Here is a 12,748-nt window from a genome sequence, read left to right as displayed (position 1 = left end):
TCCCAAAGAAATGGCCAACAAGCCTCGGGTTGTATTTCAAACAACTTTTATTCCAAATACTTTCCGATTGAAAGATTGCACGCATCTTAGATCCTACTTCCCCTGCCGTACAGGGTCCTAGCCCTATCGCTAGCTAAGCAACGCTCTAACTCTCTCCACCTGTATTCCGTTTCTCTCTTTCTCTGTCTAATTGGCCACTGACTAACTCTGTATGAGATATATACAGAGTTAGTCAGTGGTCAATTAGATTCGCTTGCTATCACATCTTTTAACGTGTGACTTTTAATCATGTCTTCGATCTTTTATTTTTTTAAACCTATTTGTTTGAGTATCTTAACATTCATCTCTAAAGGTCGCATTCCTACTCTTGTTTTTTCTTCTACTAACCCATTCCAAATTTCAAAACCTATAGCATGTTTATCTTTATTCATACCAACGAACAATGATGTTTTTTATCTAACATTTTAACTTTTAATAATAGTCGATTTTACTAAATCGACTATCAACAAGGTAACCCTGTGTCGCCCCGACATAATCAAACAAGCTCAACTGTCCTACATCTACTAATCCAAGAACTTTCATCTATTCTTTCAACATGAACGTGCGATCGAAGTCTCCTGTTCTGCACACATTTCTCTATATACATATATATATGTCTATACTTCATTTAAAGATTTGGAGGCGATCTATGTTTGCTGACTTGATCTCTACATACGACGCTAAACTACCCCAGAGACTTTTAATCAAAGTGTTCAAATCATATCCAAGTCCACCTTTACACGAAAACCATTGCCTTTAGGCATTTCTATCTTTTCTTTATAGAAATCACTCCAAATAAGGCCTGAAGTCAGTTGATGTAAGGAGCCAATAAATAACTCAAAAGAAATAATCTTTTAAAGTAAAAAATTAGCGATATATTTTAGATGAATAAATTCCGATCTTAAAGACAGCAATTCTTTCCTCTTTGTCAGAAATGTCGCTCATGGAATGTAAGGACTAAAATACAAAATAAGGGAATTACGATAATTACTGAAATTAAACCCAGCATCCACTTTCTACCCACCTTCTTCTTCTGCCTACCTTACTTCCCAACCCTAACCCCACTACCCAAACTATGTCCACCCGAACACGTTATTGAACATTACTTCAAACTACATTCTGTCATAAGGTCCAAAATTGGCGAGTATAAAGTTTCCTCTTAATTGCCATTACATGTGCGATTCACTGTGATCCAGTAATATCTATCAGAATCCAATGTATGGGTTAAATAAAATGGCTTCTAAGTTATCATTAAAGGGTGTCCCTTAAAAATATCACCCAAGAATCGTTAATAATTTCATATTTTCTAGAAGCCAACCATAATTGATACTTTTGAATTGAAAACCATCTTTAAGTTCAGAAAAAGTTTCCGATGAGTAGTTAAAAAAAAAAAAGAGTCAAAAAAGTTTTTGATGGGTATCTGATCTGTTTAAAATTTTGCAGATGAAGAGCAAAAATCTTGACACGAAAGGTTGTGTGAGAATTCTAACAAATTCGGTGTTTTTATGGAACGATTCCGGTTTCTGATTGGTTGCCAGCAGAATCTGGCTCCATCTGATTGGTCAGTTCCTATCGCCAGTGTCTATAAGTAGAACTTTCAAATTTTCTTAAACTATATCTCCCACTTATAAAAACACATTGCATAAGGTACATAAACCTCAGTCCATGCCTAACCTATCCTCCAGTTTTCAATTATGAATGCCCAAATCTTTTCTTGATTGCAATGATATGCAGGGATACTTCAGTAATCCTCTTATGAGTAGGTGATGTGATCCTGAATGGGCTTCACACTCATCGGACTGTGGGTTTTGGGATTGAGTTATGTTAGAAAAAATTTAATTTAGATTGTTTTATGTGTTTCATCGAATCAGGGTCAAAGCACACATGTAACATTTGCAGCAGAAATTGTCACTTCCACATCTACAGAGAGGTCATGGTGACTAAGTGGTTAAGGACATGGACTTAGGAATGTTGGCAACATTCACGGTGACCTTTTTAGAAAGAACTAGCAGGGTGACCTGATGTTTCCCGGGATTAAATGATGATCAACGAATATTTCACACTCCCATAGTTTGTTTTTTATTGTTATTGAAGTCTAAACCTAAACGTGGATGCCACAAACAAAACTTCTTTCTTAGAACTGCGCACCTGTGAAACTCTCTTCCGTTTGCCTGCTTTCCAGCTGATTACAATATGGTTATCTTCAAGTCAATGTAAACAAGTTCTTAATGAGCCGTTCCTCTTAAACTATCCAATTTACCAAATTTCCACTACTAATGATTACTACGATATCGTTCCATTGACTACTGTGCACTTATTAACCCTTATCCTCAACTGGCCTCCAGGCCTTGAGAGGTGGTAACTCCTTTGGAAAAGAAAAAAAAAATCAGTGAAATCGACCATTCTCCAATCAAACCGGTTGATTGCCTGCTCTCGTTGGGGACTCATCGCGGTGCACTGGGAGAAAGCTTAACATGCCTCTTGCAGTAACTTAGTTCACAATACATTGTAGTCTACATTGCGCTGTAGAGAACCTACTGTTGACTTTATAAAATTATTTTTTTATATATAATGGCTTGAATTAAAGTTTAAAATGCAAAAGTCAAGTATCATAGTTCAATTGTGCTCTAAACAAAAACATTCACTTTGAACACGCTCCCGTAATATTAAAGAATGTACTGTGATTTTATATAACTGGCCTTACTGCATGTGCGTTAATAATGACTAGAATTTAAGTTTAAAATGCAAAAGTAAAGTATCATGGTTCATTTGTGCTTTAAACAGAAACATTCATTTCAAACGCGATCCCATTATATTAAAGAACCTACTGTTGATTTTATTTCGAGCTTTTCGGCTTGTATGGTCATAAAACTTTTCTTGGTTGTGTGTGTGTCTCTCTCTCTCTCTTTATTTTCCTGATTTAAACAATTAAACCAGAGATCAGTCGCTCACCCAACGGATCACATTGTTTCTAGTATTGTATTCTCAAGAAACAAAGAGAAATAAGTCAACAATAATTCAAACTCCAAATTATCTAGGAGTGAATAATTGTAATATCTGTATTTATATAACTACAAAAAAAAAACTACAAGATTCCGTGTGCACTGTGCATGTGTGCGTGTGTTTTGCCTATATGTAACTTATTTTAGTCTTTAACAGAATATTTCAAATCAAATCAAAAATAAAATCAGGGAAAACTAAAACAAAATTAAAAAATAATTCAAAATCAACCGTAAATGTTTTAACTTATTTTCTCTATACCTGGACAAATCCAAACTGGTAGAACTAGTATTCTATAATTACCTCGAAGATCTGTCCAGCTTATTGCACTTTTGCTTGGGTCACACACAAACACTTGGTCATTCTCTTTCTCTTCGCCTAGGTCATAACATCGGCTTTCAATGAAACAGAAATTGTTCTGGAAAAAAAAAGTGAAATTGACAAAAATGAAAAACAACTGTTTTATGATGAGATAGAAAAAAGACAACATACAGCAAGAAAAACATTTATGGAAAAACGTGTTGAAAATAATTGATGTACATAACTGGGAAGCCCAAGCGAAAGATCGATCACTATTGAGAAAAACCATTAAAGAAAGTTGTTCCATCCTAATCAAGTGTTCTGTCCAGCGCATCTGATTTTAAATGATTTTCATTTCTATGCTGGTGCTATTTGATCGTTCAGGATCTACAGTCAAGTGTTAGAGTCTTCTAGTTAATATTAAGTATTCTCTGAGTACAACTTTGATGAAACGTTTCTAATAACTTAAGATGCCTTCTATACGTTGTCCAAGTCTCTAACTCATATAGTAGCGTAGTGATAATGCATGCTTCGTAAACACTTGGACTTCTTTTTGATGTGATGTGATATATATATATATATATATATATATATATATATATATATATATATATATATATATATATATATATATATATATATATGTTGAGAAACACTTTAACACAAGTTAAAAGCACATTTATTTTTCAGAAAGGAAAAATAAATAGAGGTGAAAGTCTTTAATCTGCGGAGTTTCAAAGAAATACTTTCCTTTTCCTCAGAGGCGAGGAATTAACAAAATAAATAAAGAAATTTTGCCTGTAAAGTATTTAAACCACTAAGTATGAAAAGAATCATATTAGCGTGAAAATGAAATGTAGAATAATGAAAGAGATGGAGTGGGGTAAATAGAAAAAATGGTTTCATGTGAGTGTGTGTTCCCATGGTGGTTCTTAAGTCAAAAATCAGGTGTATCCGAGAAATTGGTAGAAATAAAATATCCATGTTTATAGTAATCTAAGAGAATGCTGTTGGAGATTATAAATTGTCCAAAGAATAAATATCTTAGTGGATAAGCACAGACGAAAAAGGTTCGGTTTGTGAGATTATCCAAAAAGAAAGCGATTTGAAGAGTAAGTGCAGGATATTATCACATGGTGGATTAAGTTCATGAAACAAAAATGTAGTAGGCAAAACAAAAAAAAAAAAATAAATGTTCTGTCAGCAACAGTACAACTTCAAAATAGTCAATATCGCCCACCTCCAGAAGAGAGGGAATTCCTGTCCGTGATAGCCGTGGTAAAAGAAGACACACTCCAATCGCCAGAAACACCCACACACACAGTTTGCAGGACACTGCCGACTCGTCTCTAGCCTCCTGCTTTTATAGTGGCCGGGAATTATCCATTTGCATAATCACATGAGACAGAAACGTGATTTTCCGAGAGTTGCATGGGGTAAATGCTAATAAAAACCCCCGGACGCCATCTTGGAATTCTCTTTTTCCCCCCAACTGGTGACACAACAGACGTACCCGAGGTAAGCTCTTTTTCCCCTCATTTTAGTTATTGCTACTTCTGCTACACTCCGCCCTGATCTCATGATCACAAATGGGGCAGGGGGGCAGTCGTCTCTGTCTGGTACTTCTCCGAAGAACCGGAGGCAGCACTTCCTCCCTGCCATCCTCCTCATCGCCATTATTGCCACCAGTCTGCTCCATAGGCGGTGTTTCACAATCAGGGCAGGGGGGCAGTATTCGTTTCTGTCGGGTACTCCTTCGTAGAGGCAAGACGGGTGGTCCTTCCTCCGCTTCTTCAGTATGTACATTATATGGCTCAAAATCCTCTTCGTCGTCCTGCATCATACTCTCTGTCTATTCAGAAGACATCATACTGTCTGAGTCTCCCTCTTCCTCCGATGTAACAACATAATGCCGAGGGCGCAAATCCTTCACGTGACGAGGCACACCGTCCACCAAAATCGACTGAGGGCTGATCACCTTGGTCACCTCACCCTTGCCGAACCTCGTGGTACATCGATTTTGCGGTCTTCTGACCCATACGTGATCTCCAACCTGGTAAAAGCTGTTCTTGGGACCTGGGGACGCAGTTGCGAGATTGGTCTCCTTTACTCGAACTTCATATTGATAAATCCTGTTGGCAGGCGCATGGAGGGAGATGTGTCGTCTCTTGGTGTGATGTTATACCAGTAGACAGCCTCCTGTATGGGACAACACATTCTAGCCGCTATTCGTTTCACTGTACGATGACATCGCTCCGCTATGCCATTCCCGGCTGGAGCGTATGCACAACGGAATCGCAAGTGAACTCCCCATTTACATGCAAATGCTTGGAACATATTGCTGCAGAAAGCTGTGTCATTGTCTAAAAGGAGTTCATGCGGCGCGCCACGCTCGAGGAACACTGCCTCCAACTGATGAATCACGCTTGCCGAGTCCTGCCTTGCCAATTTCCTCCAAATGGAGAAACGCGATGGACCACAGTCTGTTAAAGTTAAAAAATGGAAGGTGCCATAATGCGTGATATCCATTCCAATTCTCTGCCAATTCTCGTTAACTTCCAGCTTTCCCTTTTCCCACCTGACTGGCGCTGGGTCAATGGACTGACATTCCTCGCATTTCTGTATGACCGTTCTGACAGTTGCTTTTGTCGTGGTTGGACATCTTCTCCTGACAAAGTAGGTAGTGCGTCGCACCCCCGGATGTCCACTATCTTTGTGAATAGCCATGATTTGACTCTCATCCAGCTCGTCTGTGTGGACCGCGCCTATCACTGGGTCAAGACCGTTTTTCTTTTTCATTGCCTCAAACCACCGCTGTGGCACTCGTGTCAGTCGGTCAGCAATGTTTCGTGCTGATGGAACCAGCGTCACATCCACTGTCAGCCCGTACTCTTTCACGAGCTCCTTAAGAGTGCTTAATCGCCTCCTAATAAGCATCTCGCTTGCTGCTTTGGTGCGTACTCGCGCCTTTCCAGTTAGCGTGTCCGAGACCCAATGGTATACGCAAACAGAATCTGTCTTTATGTGTAGCACCTTGCTCTGCCACTGGAGAGCCAAATTGATGCCTTTCAATACGGCATCCAGTTCAGCCAAGTTGATATGTTGAGAGTCATCTTCAGGTCGCAGCCAACATGCATCTTCCAGCACAGTTTCACACATCTCCAAGGCTGCCCCAATTGCTAGGGAGCTAGCATCGACCCATACATTCAGCTCTTTGCCGTCCACACACCAATTTCCCTGTGCCGGATCGTTCTGCTGTGCAGATTTTAAGGTTTCAAACATCATACGATGTAGTACGGCGTCCCTTGCTTTATCATCCCAGCCCTTCGTTACCGAACTTACTCTCCTTCTGAGTATTCCGCAAGCCACATGAAGCCAACCGCACACCGGAAAGTGCCCGACAAGTCGACCACACAGAGAAAAGATTGTTCGTCGCGTAACAATACTGAGAGCCTCCGGAATTGCATTTCCTCGCTTCCACCGCAGTTCATTGCGTTCCATCCTGACTGCCAATCCCAGCACCCGTGCACCGTCCTTCAACTGCTCCGGGTTCTTGCACTCCAACCCGAACTGCGCGAGGTGTTCTCTCACACGGGTCGCGGGCACCACGTCTTCATTGACAAAAATGTCATCAATGTAAGCAGATGCTGCGCGGCTTATAACTTCTTCCTGAGATAGTACTTCGCTGACAATTGCTCTCATTATCAAGGGAGCCACATTCAAACCAAACCCCAGACGGGTCAGACAGTATTTTTTCCCATCGATTTCCACAGTCTGGTATGGCCACAGTGTCTCATGGACCCGGACTTGTAGGTATGCTCTTCTGAGGTCCAGTAGAGACACGTTAGCACCTTTTTGTCTCCACTCACGCAGCTTAGCCGCACAAACATCTGCGTTGGCCGTAAATGCGTCTACGTAATGATTTAGCTCCCGGTAGTCCATTACCGGGCGCACTTTGGCTTTGTTCTGCTGTATCACAGCTATCAGGGGAATTAGACCTTTGGGGGGTCCCAATTTATCCTCTGGGTATGGCACGAGCCAACCATTATCTATCCAGGTGTGGAGCTCCTGCGTGTATTCTTCACGAATTTCTGCTGGCACTGGGTACTCTGACACTCGATTATGCAGCCTTTCAGGGGGGTGGTCCACAGACCATTTCCACGATGCGGTCCACGTTCGGTTTTGATGGTCAAAGGTAGCAGTGAAATCTGGTTCATCGATAGAAATGGTTGCGCATTTAATACTTTTCCTGGCGCCCAGCCGCACTGATCCTGTAGGCTTGACAACGACACCTCCTAGAGCTTTTATGGCGTCGATCCCTAGAAGCAAGTCAAATCCCAGTGGCTTGCCATGCACCACCAACACATCGACTCTGGCAGACACACCTTCATCAGTGGATAGAGAGACCGTTCCAACACCGCAGCACGCATGGGACATTCCACCAATTGTGTTGACATTTACGTTTGTTTTTCTCCAAGACCGGCACCGGTCTGCATGTAAAATTGTCCTGGAGCATCCTGTATCAATAAGCGCCAAACATCGCGTCCCGTCAACATGGATGCTTATCACCGGGAGCGTCGTGTTCACATCTTGGTTGGGAAGGAGACTGGCGCTTATGCGTCCTCCCCTTGCTCGTTTCCCGAGCAGTTCCGAGCCCAGTGTCCACTCTCACCGCAACGGTAACACCGTGTTCCACGTTTTCGACAGTCCCTTGCAAGGTGGCCTTTAACATTGCATTTGAAACAGGTCACGTTAACAGGATTATTCTGGGCCCTGTTGTTGGGTGAGCGTGTGGCCGCAACCACATCTTGATTTTGTTCGCCAGTCGTCGTCAAAATTCTCGCTCTCGACATTAGCTCCCCCATGGTCAGGGCTTTGATGTTCGGCACCTGTTGAAGAGCAATTGAGATGGTGTCAGGGAATCCAGTGACAAAAATTAATTTTGTGAGTCTCTCTGAGCTTTCTCCTGTGAATCCGGCCAATCCAACCAACTGCCTGATCTTGTTGGCGTACACATCCACACGTTCACCAGCCCATCTAACCATGGTTATTTTTCTATATGCTGCAAACGCGTCATCAGTAAATGCCTCCTTTAATCGAGCCTCAATCTGGTCTATTTTCTTTTGATCGTCCTCCTCCATTTCCATGTACATGGCCAGCGCATCGCCTTCCAGGTATAAAGGTAGCAGACTCGCTACGTCATCCACCTGCTGAAGTTGTGCGACAAGTCTCACTTTTTTCAGCCACGCTACAACGTCTCCCTCGCCAGAGAACGGCTTGATAATATCACTGCTTATCCGCACCTTTGCCATATTCGGGCCGAAATAGCTTGAAACAAAAATGTAGTAGGCAAAACAAAAAAAAATAAATAAATGTTCTGTCAGCAACAGTACAACTTCAAAATAGTCAATATCGCCCACCTCCAGAAGAGAGGGAATTCCTGTCCGTGATAGCCGTGGTAAAAGAAGACACACTCCAATCGCCAGAAACACCCACACACACAGTTTGCAGGACACTGCCGACTCGTCTCTAGCCTCCTGCTTTTATAGTGGCCGGGAATTATCCATTTGCATAATCATATGAGACAGAAACGTGATTTTCCGAGAGTTGCATGGGGTAAATGCTAATAAAAACCCCCGGACGCCATCTTGGAATTCTCTTTTTCCCCCCAACTGGTGACACAACAGACGTACCCGAGGTAAGCTCTTTTTCCCCTCATTTTAGTTATTGCTACTTCTGCTACAGTTCATTCAAACGTGAGGGAGGGTACTGGGCTAATGTCAAGGCAGTTCAACGCTGTGTAGTAAGGGGAGATGATGATCTGGCTGTCATGATAGCCTATCCCTGCAAAAATAGTAATTAGGGCAGTGATGTGGGCGAAGTCGAGTAGGTGAGTGGGTATGGTTTGGTGGGATTATGAGCCGTGTTAACTAGGATAAAGCATAAATATTTAAATAAATTAAAAGAAAAAAGAATTTGGAGGCTTTATGATTATTGCAGGGAAGAATTTTCTGGGAGATTAGAAGGTTTTTATTGAGAGTTTTTTGTGGATTGTGGGGATTAAGGAAAGAATGAATGGTGATTAGATTAGGAGACGCAGGCGGTTGGCGCTTGCGGACTTTGTCATGGTGCAGCCAATAGAAAGGAGAGAATAAATGGAAAGAATTCTGCTTGAGCTCCCGTATAAATGTATGTATACTGTGGGAACATGCCAGGCATGTTCCCACAATACCCATGCATTAGTACACTGAAAAGCACACATGATTACAAGCATTCGAGCGCATATACACGTCAGAGTATAGATGGCCAAGTAAACATATGCACAGAAGATAAATGCATGTACACATGCATAAGCATTCCAGCAGAGTTTGCGGGGAGAGAACGACGGGATGATCAGTCGATCAAAAGATAGGAGGGTAAAAGGATAGGGAATATAGTAAAATATAGTATAGGGGTAACAAAATGCTGAGGAAATAAAAGGGTCAAATTTGAAATGAGAATTTAAGGGAATTATTCAAATTTAAGTAATTTCAAATCGACCATATTTCAATTTAGTCTTAGGTCTCCAAAAGAAGACTAGTTCGTTTTTAGAGTTTATTATATTTTTGCTTTGCAAGGTATGCTATAAAAAACAACTTTTTTTTTTTTGTTTACAAAGTAGTCACCACTTATCAAGGCCCGGAAGCCACTTTGGGATAAGGGTTATTGAGTGTACAGGACGTTAGTGTTAAAGAGTTGAAATGCCAAACAAAATATGTGTACAAAGTATGTAAATATTGTTCGTTTAAAAAACAAAAACAAACTTGAAAACTATTATCCTCATCTTTTTTTTTAGTTGTTTCACGATGTTTCGACCAACTTTTTCTCTGCCCTTCGTCAGGTGGTAACCGCGACAGATAGGAACTCTGAATCTCCTTACTGCATTCACCGCAGTTACTGCCTTCCATAGTTGTTGTCGTCTCACCATGTTTTGGCCAAGTAAGGGAATATTAAATTAAATTCACAAGTGATCTGCAGTTGTATGTATATCGTTAAGTTTTTGCCTTTCTTAAAAGGAAGTTTCGATGTCCTCTTACATACAGCACCCATCTGGTACTGACCAGGCTCAACGTTGCTTACCTTCAGTGATCTAATGAAAACAAGTGTTCAACATGATAATGCCTTAATACAATAAAGATGATCTGGAAAGAGGGTAGGGGAAAGAGTCTGAGTGAAAGAAGTTGTGATAGAAAGAAAGAGTTGGAAGATAAGTGGATATATCCGTGTTATTTTTTTATAAGTTTGTTTCCATACTTATCCATAATTCCATGATTCCAGTACACATTAACTATAAAATAGACGAAAAAATAATAACAGACCTAATTAAAAGGCACACGAAACCCATATATACGTTATTGCCGAAATACAGCCAAATTTAATGTGTACAATTTTGAAAACTGGACCTCTAATACACGCGAGCCGTGGAGCCATATGCTTGAAAAGTTTAAGCAACATATCTACATCAATTTAAGAAAAAAAATAGAAAAGAAACATTTATAGGATTCTTTAAACTTAATTTCCTTCCTTCTCATAATGTCATGATTCAAAAATATATAAAATAAAAACATAAGTTAGTCATGAGCTTCACTGAACAACGCAAGTTTGGGTCAAAGTTTTATCATCCGAGACAACGCTATGTCTACTATAACGTCATCTTGCAACGTCTAAATCTTAATGAAGAAAATAGAAAAGGTAAATAGAGAATAAATAATATAATCGTTTTTTTAATCCTAAAAAGGAAGTGTACTTACGGTCATTAAGAAACAGTTATCCGGTGATGTACAATTGAAGCATTTTGTGCTGAAAACATGGAAAAATGTGATAGACGATTCAGTCTTAAAGGCATTTGTTGAGATGAAGATAAAGTACGAATCAATGGTGGGCAGTGTGCACAGAATCTGCTCAAAGCTGATAAAAATTGCTTTTTGCTCTTGAAATTTGAGGGTTTTATTATCATAACTTTTCCCATCTGCTGTTAGCTGTAACAAAAGAAATAGAGAAAATAAAAACGGTAATATATATGTATGATCTGTACAAAAATAGAAAGATAAAAGTTTTACCTTGTTAACAATGAAATACAAAATGTTGAACTTCAAATTAAAAAATTCTCAATTTCAAATTAAAAATGTAGTAAACATCATGTAGGTCAATGTGGAAAAATGTCAGTCGTACAATGTGCCATTATTTGGGGATTGAACTCATGTTGCATAAGGGACATGTAATACAATTTGATGAGGGGAAGAAGAGGAAGGAGAGAGGGGGTGATCAGTTCACAAGAGGGGACAGTCATTACTTATGATAGAGAGGGGGATATATTACTTAAGATGGGTTATACAAAGTTCATTCATAACGATGATTTCACATTACCTTCAATTTGGTAGAATGATGACACGAAGGCGGCAGTTACAAAAATATGAGATGTTCTTTTATTCTATTTGATCGGTCGAATTGATGATGACATCCAGGAATTCAAAGTCGTTTCTACATGTTTAATGTTCTAACCTTTCGCTTCTAAAGGAGGACCCTCCTCATGTCAGCTCTGTCCGGCTCTGTGCTGATTTGATCCGGACTCGACTGCCTCCGATCTTCGTCTCTCTCAAACTGATCTTTTCTCTAGCTCCTATAATTGAGAATTCATTTTTGCTATGACGTCATGTATGGCTCTACAACGTGATCTACTCACGTGGGGAACTCACGTAGCTTAAACATACATTTCCAAAACACACTTCTGCAGACAAAGAATTCTCACTAACCTATTTTTCGACCTAACTTATTTTTCAATATGTTTTTAAATTGCTATTGTTCGTTCTGCTCTAGCTGACCTTATTTTAATTCAGTTTTCATAAAAAGAATTGAACAATTAAAATTCCTTTTACAACAACATATCTAAACTATTTTATGTGAAACTGAACAATGCGAAATTCCTTTCTGAATCTATTTCTGAACCTTGCTTACAAGGTTCGAATCTCGGTCTATCCTAATTTCATTTTCACTTATCTAATGTTTTTCGTACTTAAAAGAAAAGAGCTCTTTTCTTGTAACACTCAGAGTATTCCGCTTACAAGATAGAATTGTCTTATTTTTGTACCATGATGATCCCATCTGTTGTCTCGACCTTAAATTCCAATAGGCACAAAAATTCAAATTTATCGTTTATTTGAATGATTATTCTCTACAGTCGTGAGATCTGACTGATGAGAGCAGCAGACCTCAAAAGGCTGGTAGTGTTTGATCTTTACTGACTCTGACAAATTCTGCAGATCTAGCACCATTTAATTTCCAAACCCAAATCGGAATGCGATGCTAGATCATACCCCTCAATCAAGCTCTTTTAGAGAGGAGATTTGGTTTGGCCATACAGCTTGCCACA

General features: G+C 40.0%; 1 protein-coding gene across 1 annotated transcript in view; it reads right to left on the bottom strand.

The window, feature by feature from the left end:
* Positions 1-12,748, bottom strand: part of LOC145284083 (uncharacterized) — a 361,761-nt gene that overhangs the window by 2,438 nt on the left and 346,575 nt on the right. The window contains exons 68-69 of the mRNA XM_080133150.1: positions 11,130-11,357; positions 3,343-3,457 (exon numbers count right to left, since the gene is read on the bottom strand). Coding sequence (XP_079989276.1) covers positions 3,343-3,457; positions 11,130-11,357 — 343 coding nt within the window. The remainder of the gene's footprint in view (positions 1-3,342; positions 3,458-11,129; positions 11,358-12,748) is intronic.

Source organism: Euprymna scolopes, chromosome 8 (genome assembly GCF_053919585.1).
Source record: "Euprymna scolopes isolate OS-2025 chromosome 8, ASM5391958v1, whole genome shotgun sequence".
NCBI classification, from domain to species: Eukaryota; Metazoa; Mollusca; class Cephalopoda; order Sepiida; family Sepiolidae; genus Euprymna; species Euprymna scolopes.
Note: the sequence above shows the minus strand (reverse complement) of the source record. Positions and strands in the feature narration are given on the sequence as shown.